We start from the raw sequence: 20,529 nt of genomic DNA, 5'->3' as shown, positions 1-20,529 counted from the left end.
TCCTTTTCACTAGGTTTATTATGAATTCATTTATCTATCTCTGTGGAGAGGGCAACTATCCCTCTAAAAGCGCATGCAAGGATGTGGGGTAGAGGTGCATTAATGCTTTTGAGCATAAGGAAGGTAGCAGGCTCTGAGGTTTTTGGTGGAAGAACGTGTCTCCAAAAACATCACCTACACAACCATATTTTTTTAAGGGGGGGGGCTGCAGTTATGTGCTCAAGATGCATTGATTCTAAACATTTCATAATGTTCCAGCCGCCAACCACAGAGCATTCACATGACGAAGCAAAACAAATGCATTCTGACAGCAAACCTTAAGAAACAAAAACCATAATCTGAAAAAGCCCATGCGCCAAAAGTAAATTTGGGACTATAAAAGGATATGAGAATGATTCTTATTTTTAATGCGTTAAAAACTTATAAACAGCTTAGCTGATTTGCTGTCAATGAAAATATATAGCTCCCCCCCTCCCTCTCTTTTCAGAACATTTATCAGCACTTGGCAACTCTGGACTAACCTGACATGCAAGATGATCAAAATGGATTATGTAATCTTTTCCATTTATTCCTACTGATTTTAGTCATGATAAAATTCATCAGTGTGGGCTGGGGACATGGTGCCTGAAGAGCTTTGGGTTGAATGAAACAAAATAAATAAATAAGTCCTTCCTGGTAACAATTTGTGGGCTGTTGCCATTTTCTGACCTCACAGTGTGGGGAGGAGAGAGAAAAAAGAGGGGAAAAGCCCTCCATGGTAGCAATGAAAATATATTCTACTGTATTCCAAAATGGACATCTACTATTAATACCTCATGATAAGCTTCTTTGGATGTTAACTCCTAATTTGCTCAACCAGATACACAGAGTTAAGGCCAGTAATTTATATTATCCCTTAAAACTGGAGGTTTAAGAAGAATCTGTTTTAAACTTTTAACCACCGGCGGGGTAGGGGGGAGGCGCAAGAGAAGGGGGGGGGTATAGTTCAAGACTAATCAACTTTATTTCCGTAACTGCCGGTAACATCAAAATGCCAGCGAGTGGACCATTTTAATCAGTTTTATTGATTCATGTGTTCAGTTCTTATTCAGTTAAAAACAAGGCACATTAAATACATCCTCTTATTGCTCTATAAATGCATGCAGCTCATTCTGTATATCAAAAGTAATAAATAATGACAATAAAACACAGAGACAGTTATAAAAATGACAACCCAGCCTCAAACACAGTATTTAACAGTCCAATCTTGAACAATAACCCGTCACAATACATAAAAGTGCCAGATGGAAAAACATGCGGCAAAGTATATATGTATATGTATGCATATAGGTACGTGTGCATACACACACACCAAACCACAGGGCTGCTTTGCTGTTAATTGTTTTGGCTTTCTTTTTGGAACACTGTGGCATTATACAGAATTATTATCTGGGAAAAGTAAAAACCCTGCACGTGCTTTCTATTTCCCGCACGTGACCATCTTCCAAACTTACAACAACAAAAATCCAGAACACCGTGCCAATCAAGTAATTCTCCACCTATCATTTGACTGAATCAGTCAAGTATGATGCGCATAACTTTTCGCTTCCTGTACAAAGCAGCGGCGCACATGTGACTCTCGCGTTGCAAAGCGAAAGACGTTCAGAGAGATCCAACCCAAAATGGGGGAACGTGCATACTATAAAACTACGGAAGAAAGGAAAAGAACCTCCACTACTACAAGTGCATGCTCATGGTGTGGACGTGTTGGTAGCAAACGGTGAGGAGAGTTATGCCTAGGCTAAAGAGCTACGGAAGCAAGGAATGGAACCACACCAGGGAGTCCCACCGACGTCTGTAGGGAAGGGCCATTCATGAGCATAGTGATGTGCATGAAGGTCACCCCATCATAATCAAGGTTCTGAGGAAGTTTTCACAAGTGTTGTGCTGTATGTACAGGCCTTGGGGGGAAGCACATGACATCAGATGCAAATCTACGGTACATGGTGCTGCCTGCTCCATGCTCCTGTGTTGTTGAAAACAGGAGCTCATGATGCCCCGATAGGGCTAAAGTTATTGGCATAACTAGACATTGCTGGAAAGCCTGTGTTGCTTTCTGTTAATGTGCATATAAAGGTTTATATGCATTTTGAAAACACTTTGTGTTGAGGTTTTCATTCTGACAGGTCTTAAGTAACATGGCTTGGATACCCATTGCTCTTCAGTGCTTAAAGGCCTACTGCTAAGCTAACGGTTAGAGAAAGAGAGAGAGAGAACATGATAGCAGATGTTCTTTTGTCTGAAGGTGTGGAATTTTAAAATGCTACTTTGATTATATACAAATATTGGCACACACACCCTTTTAGGGGTGCAAATAGAGGACATACAGTATTTTTCCGTGTAGAAGACTACATTTCCCCCTAAATTTCTGAAGTTTAAAATAAGGCATCATCTTATACCCGGAGAGTGCATAGTGCATTTTCTTAATTTTGAATCCAAAAAAATAAGGGACGTCTTATACACGGGGGAGTCTTATACACGGAAAAATACGGTAGTCATTTCCCCACATTCTGCAATATGTGGGAAAGCAAGTTTTCAATTAATGGTTGGTGCTGATTTTTCATGTCCCCCAAACTAGATGCACATACACATATATAAGGGGATGAAAACAGATATGAAAAAACCAGCCCAATGTGTGTTGGTGGTGTGGAGGGGAAGCAGCCTAGAGTACAAAATAACCCTTTGTGCTCAGAGACAGACGTCTCAAATGTCCAAATATACAAAAGGCTTTAGTCACGTGTTTCAAGTCTATCTGAAATGCTCAGGGTCTAAAAGCAAGACAAATCTGTTTCTTCTCCATTTCCTTCCTGCTACTGCCAACATATAAAACAGTAAGTCTGAGGGACCTTGATCATGGCAAAAAGAAACGTCTGAATGGAATTTCACAGCAGGCTATTGAGACCGTTGCCCTCAAATATCTTTTACTAGATTGCGGCTCTTTGCCTTCACCTTGAGAATGAAAAAAAAATTCTACATGCAAAAATGTGAATGCATCCTTCTAAAAGTTAGTTGCCGGGTTACTTTTAATACACTTGCAGCTATTCCTAGCAGTAAACGCCCTCTACACCTTCAAAAAGTGTTTTTGCCAGGGGAGAGGTTTGGGGATGGCATTGCAGGAATATTAAGATAGTTCCATGGTCCATTAGAAGGATCCTGCGGTATATGCCAGTACTGAAAATACCTGCGCACAAAAACCCTTCTTACATCTACATGCTATTAAGGGCCAATTCCTACATTTTGTTCCCTGGGATGCCCTCTTTGCATCACTCAGGGGATGAAACTAACAATAATAAATAATGATGATAAGAGTAATAATGATGATGAAAACGATCTTGACATGCCATTAAAATAGTGCAGAGCTTTCCCGTGTCAATTCTTACAGGAGTATCCCTTAAATAAAAAAACTGGCATGAGGGTAAAAGCCCTTGGAGATAAGAGATATCAAAATAAAGGCTCACTTGATGTCAACTTTTCTCTTTGCTGCATACCATCCCTCTATTTTGCAGACAGCAAAAAGAAAGCTTCCAAGTGACCTGAGTGGCATTATCCCACTTAATTGGAAGGCAAAAGATAAATGAAAACCCATGCTTCAAAAGCGTGCCCAAAATCAAACAGGCTACCTTAATAATAATTAAATGAAATCCAGCTCCATGTTTCTCTAGCAAAACATGCTGAGATGCTAGAATAGTTTCAGCTTGTGCTTTGTTTTGTGTATTCTCCATAAATGAACAATAAATTGAGATACTGGCATTAAAAACACTATATAAACTTCACAAGAAACCCAACTATATGCACCACAAACTTTTCCACTTGCTATAGAAGAAATAACAGGGATGAAACGTCCATCCATAATGTTGCGTTTTCCCATGGTGGCATAATAGGCACCATTTAAATAATGATCATAATAATCTTGTGTTGTGCTTCTAAACTTATGCTTGTCTTAAAGTGATTTCAGAAATTCACCTGGTGAATCACAGGTGAAGGACATAATTGAGTACACCCCACTAGTTTCAATGAGACTTAAATATGTTGAACTCAATATGTCCTCCAACCTGGACACAATTATCATGGCAATTTCAGGACATACATTTATATTTTGTGCGATATTCAATGGGAAATCCAGATGTGAGAACTCTTGTTCTCCCCAACAACAAATCACTCCATTTTTTTTTAACGACATGCATGCTTTAATAGCTTTGCAATACCAGTAATAATAATAATAATAATAATAATAATAATAATAATAATAATACAATCATCCCCAAAGTTCTAGGCAACAAGATGAATATTTAGCACAACACACTTCTCCTAAAAGGAAAGAAAAAAAAAAAGCAATCCAGAAGTTTAATAAACTAGCCGACGTATAAGACACTAAAGGCATGCTGGCACCTTCCACTTCTGCCAAATCAAAGCAGCAAGATAGGAGAAGAGAGCCAGGGGCCACCTTACTAAGGTAGAAAAGGATTTTTTCTTGTTCCAGTTCAGGTGGCAGAATGAAACTGCACCTGGATCTCCTGCCATGGGCCCCAAGGGCAGCCAAGGTGTAGTGCAGTTCCCCCAGGAGTTGCCCAGAAAAAGGCACTGGGGGCAGAGTTCCCTCACTCCAAATGCATGTCCACCACTGATTCTGCAGAAAGCAGAAACATATACCCAGTTAAGGAGGCCAAAAGTCAAAATGGTAGTAGAACTTTAAGGACTGCAAAAGTAGACTGTTAAGTAAGGAGACTGCAACAGTGTTTTTTCCGTACGGTTGCTCAATGCCAGAGAGATAAAGCAGAGGAAACGGGACACATCTGAAAGCACTGGAATGTTTTTCAGCAGCAACACGAGATCCACCATTTTGCAGCCGAGGGTTCCCAAAACTCACAGACCGCCACCACTCCGATCTACTGAAATCCTATCACGCTGGTGGATGTTCTCTTCTGCAGCTTTCATAAGTACAGCTAGACGGCTTCCAGAGACAAATCCTTTCTGAATAGCAGTCATGAGCTAAAACACAAACAAACACCAGGATTGAGAAGACTCATTCATTTAGAAATGTAGATTTTTTAAAAAATAATATCTTAACACACGAGCAAAAATTAACACATTACAAAACTCTGTGTTGAAGTAGAGCCAGTCTTCACTCTCAAAATCCAGAGTGGAAGACCACTGAGAAGCATCGCTCTTGTGTCACCAACCTCCACACCTCAGAAGATGAGCACAGCATCTTCAATATTACCACTGGTGGGCATGCTCTCTTAATAGTGTTCCGATTCCATCTTGTTGCTACTCCAATGAGAAAGCCAACAGAACAATTGGAAAACTGCTCTTCCTGCCCTATTTGTTATGCTGGGCTTGCATCGCACAATTATCAACCTGACAGCAAATGCTACAAGCCACACTCTCGTTTTCCTTCTCTGACTTTTTTTTCCTTTAGGGCCAAAGCAGAGATGAATGAACAATGTGCAAGGCATTATTTGGCCAATTTTCCTTTTTCTGAGCAATCAGAAATTCCTCCAGGATATTCATCTCTCTCTCTCTGTATGTATATGTGTGTATGTGCACACAGATATCTATATATAGCTATATATATATATATATATCTACATATAGATAAAGGTATATATAGAGATGACTATTTCTGACTTTTATGTTAACTCATTGGACTGCCTAAGCAAGCGCAGTCAAGTATTCATTGGAGCTCTTCTGGCTACTTGAGAAAAGCCATGGTGTTTAAGCAGGTTGAAGCATCTGAAAGACTAGGCTAACACGAATGGGTGCAACCGCAACAGTAACATCACCCATGAGCATGGTACTTTCAAAGAACAGAAGGATATGTCCCTGCCCTGGAGATTTAAAAATCTAGGAAACAGGTATCGAAGAAGAAAACAGAAGTAGGCCACTCATCATCCTATTTATTCAAAGCATCGTCATGTGTATCTAATAAATGAAAAGACCTACTCCTTTGGAGGAGCAGAAGTTCTCCTTTTTACCCGCCTGCTTGTGATGACAATACATTATATCCACGTGGGTCAATGCCAACTGAGGAATACATGCACTGTGAAATCACCTGTCCCAAAGTGTTTGTATATGAAAAGCACCCCATACCTACAAAGATAGCACACCAGGGAGGTGGCTAGACAAAAAGCCTTCTGCCTGGCATAGAGGCAATGTCAAACAAGAGATCCCCTACTCTGTATTCTAAACTGGTATAGTCCTGAATTATGAATATTTCCCCAAATGGCAACCAGATCTTGTTTTTTACAGGCTCTGTTCTGGATGGCAGGAGAGAAACTGGTATAGAACAATATGAATTAAACATCGCATTTTATATTTTAAATAGGAATTATTAGTTTTATTGGCTTGTTTGGTATTATTGCCTGGCCCAAGTACTTGGGATAAGATAGGCTTGAGGTTTAAATGAAAAATGCAAATCTGTGTTAAATGGTTTTAAGCACGCACCCCTAAATATCTGAAGTGTGAAAAGCACAATAAAGCTGGTCCCTTAAAAAAAAATCACAAATAGCATACGGCAGGATAAGCTATTTCATCTGACAAAACAAGCCAAATTTTAAACAAATACAACCATGAAATCAAAGTGCTACCAATACAGAATAAGACTTTCAAAATCTAAAATTAAATCCTGTTAATTTTGGAGCCTGAGAATAAATGAGAAAGGGGAAACTGTAATGTTAGCTGGGAGTGGGGAGTATATTTTATTTTTTTTAAAGAACACCTTAACGTAATTTACATTACAGGCAAATTTTCTATTTTAAACCTCTGCATAAATAAATGCACTCACATAACTTATTCTACTATGTGTGGAAGGGGGGAGAATATACATACACACACAAAATGTATATAATACGCTAGACTCAACCTGTGAAAATTTCCACATTTAGATTCAACAGTGCTCTTATCTGCAACCCATCTTGAGAGAGACAATTACCATTTTCCTTTGCCTTGATCTTGTTTGTTTAACTTGACACAGTGAAGAAAGGGCTGACATTGACCAAAATCCCCAGCATTAATTTATCTCATGTTCTGCATTCATCATTGCCACTGCGCAGGAAGGACCTGGCAGTCATTTGAAAAACCTGACCAAGGAAGGCTCTACAAAAACAAACCTGGCTGGCAATGGAAAACAAATAAGCTGCTGCTTGTATGAAAGGAGTCAAATGGATGCCTAGATGCATTTCAGAAGCCTCTTTAGAGCTTGTGTATTTTGCAGCATTGGAATTAAAGACACATGTGTTCCTACGTTCCACCTTCTGCACCCACAAAACCACAGACCAATTTTCTCCCCTCTGGTTTTATAGGATAAGGGAGCAATTCACAGGCCAATTGATATGCAAGTGGCGGAGTTCAAACATCAAGGCAAACACACAACTTGAGGCTTGTGTTAGCCAATTTCTCCTCCACCTCCTGTGTGCTGATACTCTCCTCCACTTCCTGATTCGTGGCAACGACGTCTAGAACTGCCACAATGTCTAGAACTCAGCAAAACTCCGCTAACTATGCTTGCTAGCAAGAATGAGAAGAGACTTCAAAAACTGGGGTTCCAATTCTGCTTGCAGGCAGGCTACGGATACTCCTAACTACAACAGGGGAGGGAATCGGCCGTGCGAAGGAAGGAGGGGGCCATGCACACAAGCTTCTCCCTTCACACATCAAACCCCAAGGGCTAAGGGAAAGGCTATACCGTGTGCTAAAGGACTCATCAAGCAAAGAAACATGCAGCAAGATGAACGCTGGTTGAGAGATCGCAGTGATTTACTTGTTGTCTGGAGCAATACCCTACCCCCCCCACCCCATCTCAAGCTGTCTCTCATACCTTGCTGTGAGTCTGGGTGGGTGGGTGGGTGGGTGCCCCCCTAAAATAAATACATGGGGGGGGGAGAGAGAGAATTGAAAGATGGAGTGCACAAATTTTAACAATGCAGGTGTGCTTGGAAACTGAATATGGCATGTATGTGATCCTGGAGTAATCCATGTGTCAGGCAGATGTCGAATTATTTACAGCCCAATAGCACAAATTTAGTATTTTTATCATAGGAAGGGGAGTATATTGTTTTGCTTCTCCCCTCTTTTTGAATTTCAGTTTTTAAATAGGTTTAATAATGAGATGGGGAGAGAATATGCAAGATACTCCATCCCTATCTTATAGCTGGAACAAAAAAAGAATGTTTTTTTTTAAAAAAAGGAAAATGCGTCTATCCAACCATTGGCAACTATGTAGCAAACATCCTTCTAACCTGCATTTAAATGGTTTACAAAATCACAGATACAGCTAGCCTCTGAAAAGAGCAAAAAAAATCTGAATTTATATTCAGCATTGGACCACTAAGAAGGAATCATGTCCTGGGCCAATGGCCCTTATGCTGGACAATGTGAGCAACACTGGGCTGGTTCACCAGTAGACTAAGTGGCATCTAACATGTTGCCCATGCGCAAAACAAATAAACATCCTGTAAATTCATTAATTTAAATAATCAGGAGAAATATTAAATCAATATTTAATCAGTCTCCATACAAGTCAGTGTTATGAGCATGGACAAACTCTGAGCATGAAAATTTGCCTGCTTAAATTTAAGCCAAGTCTACTAGAATTGGTTAAGTGGGAAAGTAGGCTGGAGATCAATTTTTTAAAAGGGAGAAACTGCAGAGGTGAGTAGGAAGAAACCTAAGGAGTCAACACAACTAAGTTTGAAACAAAGGATTTAATGTTTTGCCCAACCGAGGAACAGCATTTTGCTGACAAAAATCTAAGATGAAAAGGTAAATATTCAATGCTTTTCAGAGACCTTGACTTCAAGGCCTACCTGCCTGCACTATGTGACAGCCAGATCATAGGCTAAAATTACATTCTGGGTGTCTTCCACCTCCCTGCCCTGTTTCTCTGTCACTCTCCATGGTAATCAAGCAGTGGCAGCAGTGGATTATGAGGCCAGCCTCAGAGGATGAGAGCAGCTAGTACAGTCGTACCTTGGATCCCAAACGCCTTGGTACTCGTCCGTTTTGGCTTCCGGACTCCACAACCCCGGAAGTGAGTGTTCCGGTTTGTGAACGTTCTTTGGAACCTGAATGTCCAATGGGGCTTCTGCAGCTTCTGGTTGGCTGCAGGAGCTTCCTGCAGCCAATCGGAAGCCGCGCCTTGGTTTCCAAACGTTTTGGAAGCCAAACGGACTTCTGGAATGGATTCCGTTTGACTTCCGAGGTGCCACTGTGGTGGTGCCAAGTGGCCTGGGGATCTGGATCTCAGGGGCAGGGCCCACAAGGATGGCAGACAAAGAAGCCAGCGGAGCTGGGGGGCTGCTACAGCCTGTTTTGGCTACCCCCTCCCTCTAGCTTGCTTGGGCTGCCTGCCCACCCCTTCTTGTCATGCTATACTTTGCATATAAAATATATGCATAATAACAATCATACATATTTAAAAGGAACCAACTTACCTGCAAAAACTCATTGAGTTCAACCTGCCCATTCTTGTTCAGATCTACTTCATTCAAAATCTCGTGGAGTGCTCTTTCATTAATTTGAAGGTTGATGCTCTATAAAAGTTTATGAAAGAAAGAAAAAACCCACAATCCTGGATTAACAAAACATTATTAATAGCACGTCGGGCAATTTTGATAGTATTTTTTAAGGTAAGTAAAATGTTACCTCCAAGACACGCTGCACATCCACTATGGTAATAAAGCCTTTGCCATCTTTATCAAACATGTGGAATCTCTTTTTATATCTGCAAAATTGGATAATTCAGGAAACAGCTATATAATGCCAAACAGCAAAAGCAGTTTTATAAAGAAGCCCAACCTAAATCTAGGGGATGTTCTCCTCCTTCCTTGCAAAATCTCCACCATCAGACAGTGCCACGGTTATTGTCACCAACACTATTAATCTTTCCTCATTTTAATGCCATAACATACCACCTTCTACCATACCAAGTACTGCCAGGATTCAGTCAGCTTGGGGAAGGAGGTGCAGCTCAATAGTAGAGCACATACTTTTGCACACAAACACACAGATTTGGTCCCCGGCATCTCCAGTTGAATAATCTTGGTAGCAGAAGTGGGGAAAATGTCTGCCTAAAGCAGGGATGAGAAACATATGTGGCTCTCCAGATGTCGATAGACTACAAGTCCTATCATCCCTGACTGCTGGCTGGGGCTGATGGGAAGTGGGAACCCAACAATATCTGGAGGGCCACAGGGGTTCCTCATCCCCGGCCTAAAAGTGTGGGAGAGCCACTACAAGTCAGCGTAGAGAGAGAGTGTAAATGGACCAGATGGATTAATCATCTGAATACACAAGGCAGTGTCCTACACAGACCCAACAGGTGTTGAGCCAAGACAGAGATATAATTATGCCCGATGCTCTTAGCCAATCAGGGAATGTCCAACAGTCACTCAAGGCAACCTAATGGTCTGTCTTGAGAGACAACGGAGTACTCTGGGGGGTGAGATCAAGCTGAAGTGACCTCCCCTAGGCGCAAGTCTAGGCAGTGTAGATGGAGGTCCTGGGCTGCCCAGATGACAGGACCTCCCTCTCAGCCTTGCTGATGTGATCCAGGAGTTGCCAGAAGGAGGTGCATATGATGCCATCCAACCATCCTAGGGACTCCACTCCTGATTTATGTAGGGCTCTTTAATCTTCCTTCTCCCAAAGATATCCCACAAAGCAGTGGTGGTTTAGGATCAGTTTGCCTTCGCCTAGATGGGAAACCTTCCCAGGTTGCCAAGCCCCATCTGCCCACCATTTCCCTCTACAGCTCATGCAGAAACTGCCTTCTTGACCGCTGGACCCACTATTGGTCTCATCCATGGAGTCCGTTTTCGCATGGAGAAGGAAAGACCAGTCAAAGCCATTTCCAAGAGTGTGGGCACTGGCACACGCTGACAGCTTCTAGGAGCCACAGGTGAGAGCTGAGTGCAGGGTGGGGACCAAAGGTGGACAAAGTACCCCAGAAGGAGCACAATGTATCCCCCACCAGAGGTCCTACCCATCCCCTAACACCCCATGCACCCCTCAAGCCAGCCTCAAACGTGGCAAATAAACACAAAGAAAGATCACGTACAATGGCAGCAAAATTAAATAAAAGGATCTGCCATCTCAGCCCAGCTTGCACAGCTGGGGGTTTTGTTCTTAACACTTGCCACCTACCCACTGCAGTTCTGTCTAGACCCCAGAGAACAGCAACTACTACCTTGCACAATGTATTTACCTCTCAATATCTCCTGGGGACAAAGTGATTTCGCTGCGATCCGTCAGTTGCTCTGATCGTGCCTTGTAGCCCATTTCGTAGTACAAAAACTTCTTCGCCTCTGCAAGCTGCTCCTATACAGAGAGAGAGCAGCACACAGTGTCTCAACTCTAGGGTAACAGCAAATATTTACATTCCGAATTCCTTCTTTGCTGTAATGTTTTACTGGCTCCTTTCACTTAATTATAATTGCTGGTCCTTAGAGGAATATCAGCAGTTGATGACCAAAAAGTGCTTAAAGGTGAACAAGGTAATTAAGATTAGGCAGCATTTCATGCTTCAGCTAGATCACTGGTTTGGTTGTACAAGTGTTGATTATCAAGCGATAATTACTCCGGGAGACGTGCAATGTAAAGATTTTAAAGGCTCTAACGTGCCCTCAATCCACACATGCAACTAGCAGCGATGTCAGCAAGACTTGTGCTTGCAGACAGAAAGGGACAAGAGATGGCCTTTAAATTTAATGCTGGTATCTTATAGCTACAATAAATGGTGAGACACAGGCTTTAATGCATCCAATTTTTGAGGGCTTCTGGCATTTGCTGTGATTACTCTCTTCAGGCAGCAGGACAATGAGGCAGCCCCTAGTTGGGAATCTTCAAATCCCCTCTCCCATTCCAAAACTTCATTTTGCACTGTTTTCTGCTCCTTGCTGTTCTGCCCCTGTATTCAATGTGCCTGACCACGTTCAGTGTTTTCCAGGCTCTGCTCCTTTGAGGAAGTAGGGACTTACAGATGAAACCAGCTATCCTGCTTTGACAAAATATTGTTTTCCATAGCAAGTAAGTTAGCTTCAAAAGGCCTGAAAACAAGATACTGGAACTCCTTGAGCACATGTAGTACAGCTACTGGGGACAGCAGGGAGGGAGAAAGCACGTTTATGAAAGACATTATTTTTTCCAGTGCAAACTACATGCACCACAGGAAGGCCATGGGGGCAGGAATCGACCTGCCCTCAGTAACAGGTCTAAGTAGTTACGGCAAGAGTTGCAGTACTCACCATGTGGACTGGGTCATGTTGTTTATCTCCTCTCTCTCCACCATGGCTTTTGGGGGAAAGGGAACTCTGGGAAGAAGGTGAGCACCTCCAAATGTTACAGCAGGGAGGGTGATCAGTCCCCAAAGGGAGTATATTTTAGCAGCATCGCTTGAGTAAACATAGCATGTGGTTTGGGCCCAACCAGAATAGGGTGTGTGTGCCCATGCGTGTCTGTGCATATGTGTATGCGCGTGCACACATACACACACCCCTCCAAGGAGTTAAAGTAAAAAACACCTGCTCCTTGGGAGAAAGGCGATGGCAAACCTAGACAGCATCTTAAAAAGGAGACATCACCTTGCCAACAAAGGTCCATATAGTTAAAGCCATGGTTTTCCCAGTAGTAATGTATGGAAGTGAGAGCTGGACCATAAAGAAGGCTGATCGCCAAAGAATTGATGCTTTTGAATTATGGTGCTGGAGGAGAGTCTTGAGAATCCCATGGACTGCAAGAAGATCAAATGTATCCATTCTTAAGGAAATCAGCCCTGAGTGCTCACTGGAAGGACAGATCGTGAAGCTGAGGCTCCAATACTTTGGCCACCTCATGAGAAGAGAAGACTCCCTGGAAAAGACCTTGATGTTGGGGAAGACTGAGAGCACAAGGAGACGGGGACGACAGAGGACGAGATGGTTGGACAGTGTTCTCGAAGCTACGAACATGAGTTTGACCAAACCGTGGGAGGCAGTGGAAGACAGGAGTGCCTGGCGTGCTCTGGTCCATGGGGTCACGAAGAGTCAGACACGACTAAACGACTAAACAACAACAACAACAACAGTGGTACTTCAGGTTAAGTACTTAATTCGTTCCGGAGGTCCGTACTTAACCTGAAACTGTTCTTAACCTGAAGCACCACTTTAGCTAATGGGGCCTCCTGCTGCCGTTGCGCGATTTCTGTTCTCATCCTGAAGCAAAGTTCTTAACCCGAGGTAATATTTCTGGGTGAGCGGAGTCTGTAACCTGAAGCGTATGTAACCGGAGGTACCACTGTACACATGTCTGCTCCACCATTTATCTCACAACAACCCCGCAAGGAGGGTTTGGCTGAGAGAAAGCGACAGGCGTGAAGTCACCCAGCGAGCATCTTGGCTTAGTGGGGATGTGAACCTCCACAGGCCAACAACTCTGACAACCCTGACAAAAACAACATCCCAAGCAACTATGGCTCATTTGCCGATGCCCATGAGTTTCTTGGGGAAGGGTCTTGCAATCCTTTTGCTGCGAACCTAGAGGCTCGCCCTTGTACCTTTTTCTTCTGTTCGCTCCATTTGAGCTTCTTCCCCATTATCTCAATTATCCTTGGCAAGGCTTCGTCGGCAGCCTGCACGTTCAGGAAGGCCAGGCGTGTGCGGCGAGCAATCACATCCACCGCAGTGCAGGCATACTCTTGGATTGCATACTCAATCTACAATATTTGAGACACAGAGAGAGAGCGCTCAAAGATCTGTTTCAGTTCAATAGCCTGGCTCTGGACAGAGAGATTACAATACTAAAAAGAAAAGGGAAAGAGGGTAATGTAATGTAATGTATACAGACTGTGATTCAAGATGGTGTTACCCACCATCACCCTGATTCGAAAGCATACATTCTAGGCTACTGAGATGAACTTTTGTTACACTACAATGGTCCTCTGTCCTTTTGTTTTCTCAGATTAAAAAGAGGTGCATTTGGTATCGCATTTGATCAAAACACATTTCACCCAGAAATTCAGAGGTTATACTTCACGTTCTCTTGGGCAGGGAAGGAGAGAGTCATCCATAGGTATAAATATTCTTTAGAGAACTGCCATCCCTTCCTAACCCTAGTAGATCTTCCACCATCAGCACTTTACAAGGTACTCTTTGCACACTGCTACATGCCGTGAGCCTGTTCCTCCTAATATTCCCAGGATCCTTATATGATTGCCAGCGTTTTGACTGGCCACTGCAGCCGTGCCTTTGACAGCAGCTTGATGTGCAGACACACGAGCAGGTAACGCATGCTTATCTCACTGCACTGTAAAACCTGTCCTGCTTTACATCATTTCTAGCTCATACGCGTACACAGAATTCCACCTGCTGCTTGCTTCTCCCTAAGCATACCACCCTCTTCAGTTCCTACCGGCAGCCCTGTTCTGCTTCCCCCCCTATGGGGAATGGGAAGGACAATTTGAGTTACCTAGAATGTTAAAAGCACTTTGCCTATAATAACAACAACCCTGTAAGGTAGATCAGTATTTATCACGCTGGTGTCGTAGATGGGACTGATATTGGCTTGCCTAATGGCAGAGCCAAGATTTCAACTGGAGAAGTGTGGGGAGGATGAGGCAGGGGAAACTTCGCTGTGTATAGTGCTACCTCTGTGAGTTGATGTCACCAGGCAGTAGGTGGAATAAGCATCTTCAAGGGAGCAGAGCATTTAAATACAACTGGGGTGGGGAGGAGAAGGAAAGAAGCAATACGACAACCAAGGGTCTCACTGTCATACCTCAGACTCAATGTAAGGAAACTCAGAAACCAGGCGATTTCCAACAATAGGCCACCTCTTCCCGGTCACCTGGGCCAACTTTGCCACTTCGAAGGCCTTGTCCCCAAATGTATTTGAGAGATGTTGAGCCACCTACGGGATCAAGAGTGGGTTAAAAAAAGAACTGTTTCATCAGTCGGCACTTCCTAGAATACAGCTCCATCTAGACAGAGCTGCCCTTGACAGTTTTCCTGTGGCCTGTTAACTAATAGGCCAAAGGCGGCATCCGATGAGGGCTGGGTGGGAGGAAACGGCTCGTGCTGGGAACGCTTAGGCTAGCACTAACACGGCTATGCATGTATCAATGGAACAGTGACTAATGACGCTTCAAGGTTTCTGCTACTGTCGTCACATTTGAAGAATAGCTTCACTTGGGACCGAGAAGCCAAGAGGCTTCTTCGACTGTCACAGTTAGGAGACAGGATGCGTGTGCGTGCGCACACTGATCAAAATTGGGATTGTGTAAATTGGGCTTACAGAGCATAGAATAGTAACAACAGACATGATAGTAGTAATAATAATGGATTAGGGCTCAATTTAGCCCAGTTAAACAACATTTATAGTTGGCTTTTAATCATTTGATGCATGTGCTCTTTTAAAAAATCCTTAATCTAAACAAAGAACTTTGAATTAGGTAAGGGCCAAAATAAGAGGCATTTTGAGTGAGAGAAGGGAAGCCCCTTTCCCTTTCTTCCCAACCTTTTGCCTCACTCTAGCTTCTCCCGCTGCACCCTCTCCTCCTCTTCTCCATCATTCCTGGCCTTCATTCCAGTCTCTTCCATCCTTCTTTGCTTCCTATGTGGCCCCTCTGAACACTCGTAGGCTGGTTGTAGTGGCAACACCTGGATCAGTTAGTAGGGCAGGGCAATGGTCCCTACCAACACCAGTATCCAGAGGACGAGTGAGATGGAAGTCACACACTCCTCTGCTCACAGAAGATGCTTCCACCAGATATGGGGTAATTTCCTCCAACAGCCCCTCCGCAGTTAACCCAGCCCACACTGGGTCCTCGAGAAACCCTCGAGAAAGCTTGGGGGCTGGCTGCAGGAAGCCATGGAGGCCTAGGAAAGATCCTTTTTTGTAAACTGCTTTGGGGTTTTAGTACAATCAAGCTGCAAGTATTGTGAAATAAAAATAACGTTCCCCTCTGCTCACAGTTCTCCAGATCCAAGATGTCGTATTCTTTGCGGCAAAGTTTTAAGATTTAAAAAGAAATCACACCACAAGCCTCACCTCACTCTCAAGTCCATAATCTTGAACCAGTCGAATATAAAGAGTCGGGCTCCAACCCTCTCCACCCTGTAAGAAGAGACCCACTGTCTTACAGGGACCCGCACGCAGGCCGTGAGCACGTACTGCAGCATCAATTGTATCCTCTGCCATCGAGCGATAGGTTGTCCATTTCCCACCTGGAAACATTAATGTAAAAGGATACTGAAGGCACCCTGCATCCGCCACTTCCTATCTACCTCAACAATTTGTGGTTTGGGGTTTCTAAAGTACAAAGTCAGGTTACAATCAAATACAAATCCCATGTAACAACCCTTAAAACTATTCTCCCTCGAAAAGTCCCATTGTTTCAGAACTGAGAACTGCAGTCTACGCATCTGACTAACTTCACTCGGTACCAAGTGCTAGGTCATTAAAGTTAATGATCGATTCACTAATAAAGAATTCAATGACTAAAAAAGCCTGTCAGTTTATTAAGGTCAGAGCAAAGCTCTTTCAGGTTGGCTTGGTGTTGCATTCAACTTAGTGCTAAGGAGATCACTCCATCGGTGCAAACATTTCCACTTGCACAACAGAACAATCTCCCCTCTCCTCTCCCCATGTGCTGCTCTGGGAGTTCTCCTGAGCAGATCTGGGGGGGGGGGGAGTGCTGGGTGCATGCAGAAGGAAAGCCCCATTGCATAAGTCGGAATCTTTGCATTGGCTGCAGCTAGTGCAACCGCTGAGTTGGAAAGGCTCTATAATGGGGAGAATTGAGTGCCTGGGACCAGCGAATATGCCACACAGGTGTTTTGATTGCCTGTTGCTTTATGAAGCACCTCTATTGCTTATTGTCTTGCTAGAAGAATGTTCCTGTGCCTTGACCCAGACCTGATTGTTGCTCACATCAGTAGCTGGCAGGGAGAGATGAGGATGGGTCTCTGATACACCTGGTGTACGACTGGTACTGCTACTAATGACCTGAGGTGTGCAGTGTGCATAGTCCTTTATATTTAAGTCACTTGTAGGCCAGTGCCTGTTCCCTTCTAAAATGCTAAGACAACTGAACTAACAAACCGTAGTCTACAAATATTTACTGTTACCAAAAGGTAATGGGAGGGTGCCATTTGAAACAAAACAAGAGTTGTGCTGGCTGGAAGAGGGTGGCTTAGCCTTTCCACTTATTGCTTCTTTCAAGTGCAGAACCCAGCCACCTCACCCATTTCATCCCCCTCCCCCCACCCAAGCATCTCAGGTTGAAAGTGAAGGTCTGGTACCTGCTATAGTCACAAGGCCGCTGTCACTAACATGCACGACATGATTCCGAGATATGGACTGGGTGTCTTTAGAATTGGGGTCTGTTACTAGGGGACGAATCCCACTCCATGCTGCCAAGACATCTCCTCTCCTCACTGTGGTTGAAAAGAAAAAAAGAAACCCCATCAGAACAACAATTTTAAAAATAACAACAATAATAATTTTAAAAATATGCCATCAATGTAATCTTGGAGAAATAATATTGCCAGCTCCACAAATGTTAATGAGAGAAAGGTAAAGAAAGAAGAAAGAGGTACAACTGCATCTTTTGATTCAATAATGACTAATGTTCAAGCAGTGTATACTCATTTTTGAAAAGGGGGGTGAAAACATAGTCTAATTTACCCAAAATGAAAGTTTGCATCAATGGAAATCACACAGAAATATTTCCTAGATGTCAAAATTTAACAACCACCAAGGTCTTAACATCATGAAACCTTTTGATCACAAAGGCATTATAAAAACCTGTTCCCACAGCCGTTCAAAAGCATGCATATTCTGCTATACAATGCTACAGTAGACAAGCAGCTAAGTACACATGCAGTTTATACTGACACACACCAAAGGGAATTAGAAAGTTAACTTTAGATTTTGGCACGACAACATGTAGCACAATACATGTGTCTTATTACCTTCAAGCTTAATAGAATATTGAGAACATCCATGATCATTTTTAAGATTCTGGTCCTCCTAGAAACATATATACAATGGCCATACTTGGATAGCATGGTAAGCCATGTTGCTGGTATTATCACTATTCACATCCTTGGATAGAGGTTATGAATATCTAGAACCACAACTTGCTTATCTTCTTAGGAGCAGAATGATAAAAAGCCTGCCTCTAACTTGCTTTCTGACATAACACACCTACTCCAAGTAATCCAATTGCTCATTTTTTCACTCCAAATTGCACTATGCTAATGAAGAACAGATAATCTATATGCTTGGGCAAACCTCAAAGTTACTGTGTTTTTAGTACTGTGGCTTAAGTAGCCAAGTGCAAAAACACAACATGCCTGGAACTATTCAGACAAACCGAGCTTGGCCAGCCATGCACAAAATGACTGTGTTGAGTGGCTTCGAAAGTTTCACCATATTTTTATCTGGTCAAACCTTGGGAAAGAACACTGTAGTCATTCACTGAATGCATTTTGTGGAAGGCAGATTTTCTGAGGGGCTCTGCATAGGTGAAGGAGGTCAAGGAAATTTAAAATTCATCGGTTTTCACACTTACGGATTTATTATTTCTTTTAGTACTCAGGTTACGCTGTTTCCTTTTGGACCACCTTAAAAGGGTCAGGAAAATGTCACTGTGGCCAAGCACCAAAACACTTTACTTATCCACTTGTCATCAGGGGACCCTCCTCCATCAGTGGGTCTTATCAGATACTTCTCTTGAAAGCAACACGACACCTTACCTTTCCCAATCCAACTCAGCAATGAGCTACTTTCTCCTTGAATTTTGCATTGTGCACATCATTTCCTTTAGACCGCTTCATTGCATTGTTAAAATTATGTGTTAATACTTTTTTTTTAACCAGAGGAAGTCTGCAAGCTTGCAGCATGATCCCAACCCTTGAAACCATGTTTTGGAGGATGGGGAAATGATATGTCTCAACTGACCCAGTGCGACTACAATGCCATTCATCCGTTTCTTAAAGGGGAATTAATGTAACAAATAAAATGAAAATAAATACTCCGGCTGCTTCAACATTTACTGGCTATAATTGCTCTATCTGCCTAACAAGCATTTGACCAATTATGCAGTTCAGGACCCCAGATCCTCAAAGACCGCCTCTCCCTTAAATGAACCACCCCAGACTCTGTGATAATTCATGTGCCCCCTTCCATGGAAGGTTCAGAGGCTAGAGACACAGGATTGGGCCTTTTCACTGGGGATTCCCCTCTTGTGTAAATATTACATGCCTGGTGCCATTTTTATCTATTTTTAGGTACCCAGAAAAGACTTTTCTCTTTATCCAGGCTTTTGGCCCTTAATTTGAAAAGCGGCATTATGGCCTCGTTTTAGTAAGATGGGATCTGTAAGCCATGCCTTTTATTTGTATGGATGTGTTTTTAGGTTTTTTTATTGGTTCTTTTAAACTGGTTTTAATGTAAGTCGCTTTGAGTCACTCTGGGAAGAAAGAGACTAATAAATAAAAATTCTTTGTCTGTTTATCAATACAGCTATAACCTCCACAGGATCATTAGATTGTGATCACTAGTGGCACCAGAACAGAAAGGGTAGAGGATAAAAACAGGTAAGCACTGTCACACAAATGTAAATTGAACTTTAACCAAAGTGGAGCAAACCTGATATATATATGGGGGGGAGAGAGACACACACAGAATGACAACCTCTTATTGCCTTCTGTAGCTGTGTCCAGTGAACAGACTATTGCCACAGATGTTTTAAACTTATAACGAAGTATTTTATGTGCACTATAGTTTACTATCATTGCATCTATTCTCTTTTTAGAGCACACTTCCCTTCTTTTGTTTTATTTCCTGGAAAACGTTTAATCTAACTCAACATTCACTGCTAGGGCCTCTAATTACAAAAAGTATTTTTCTTAGCGCTTCTATTGAAAACAGGTTTGCAAGCCTACAGTAGACTGTAAAGTGGGACAGGAATCTGAAGATGAAGTATGTTCTATAAGACTACATAACCTGACATCACTGGTCCAAAACGAAAAACACAAAATGAAGCAGCACACAGCAAGTGTTGTTGTTGTTGTTACCCTCAATATGCTTCAGGAAGGACTAAGGCATAACAACCCATCAACAGATTTGCTTCAGTGTTTTCCAACCTAGGATGGCAGTCAGGCGAGTGAGCGTGCAGTTTTTCCTTCTACCAGATTTAAAAGGGAAAACTCCCAATGGAAGCTGAGAAACGCAGATTTAATGAACAACCGTAGAGCCTCATACTTAATATCACAGAAGGTGTCATTTATTTTGACAATATAATTGAGGTAGTTTCAATATATAGTTTCTACACTATGGCCCAATGTCTCCCCACATAAGGTCTTTTTCCAGCAGAGAGGAAGGCTGTAAAACGCTGTAGGACTTTTCTTAAAATAATAAATCATATCAAAGCACAACCATCCAAGGGCCAGTTCACAGAATGACTGCTATAGCAATATAATATACAAGGTGAGTGGGGTGAGGGAACAGCTT

General features: G+C 42.6%; 1 protein-coding gene across 3 annotated transcripts in view; it reads right to left on the bottom strand.

Moving 5' to 3' along the window:
* Window positions 1-1,045: 1,045 nt before the first annotated feature.
* Window positions 1,046-20,529, bottom strand: part of GPD2 (glycerol-3-phosphate dehydrogenase 2) — an 84,096-nt gene continuing 64,612 nt past the window's right edge. For all 3 annotated transcript variants that reach the window (XM_083708034.1, XM_083708033.1, XM_083708035.1), the window contains 8 exons: window positions 17,313-17,447; window positions 16,060-16,235; window positions 14,788-14,919; window positions 13,568-13,726; window positions 11,243-11,355; window positions 9,682-9,760; window positions 9,471-9,569; window positions 1,046-5,028 (listed from right to left, as the gene is read on the bottom strand). In XM_083708034.1, the coding sequence (XP_083564160.1) occupies window positions 4,903-5,028; window positions 9,471-9,569; window positions 9,682-9,760; window positions 11,243-11,355; window positions 13,568-13,726; window positions 14,788-14,919; window positions 16,060-16,235; window positions 17,313-17,447 (1,019 nt within the window). In that variant the 3' untranslated portion in view covers window positions 1,046-4,902. The remainder of the gene's footprint in view (window positions 5,029-9,470; window positions 9,570-9,681; window positions 9,761-11,242; window positions 11,356-13,567; window positions 13,727-14,787; window positions 14,920-16,059; window positions 16,236-17,312; window positions 17,448-20,529) is intronic.

Source organism: Podarcis gaigeae, assembly GCF_964106915.1.
Source record: "Podarcis gaigeae genome assembly, chromosome: 1".
Taxonomy (NCBI): domain Eukaryota; kingdom Metazoa; phylum Chordata; class Lepidosauria; order Squamata; family Lacertidae; genus Podarcis; species Podarcis gaigeae.
The sequence above is the reverse complement of the archived record's forward strand: the minus strand, read 5'-3'. Positions and strand labels throughout refer to the sequence as shown.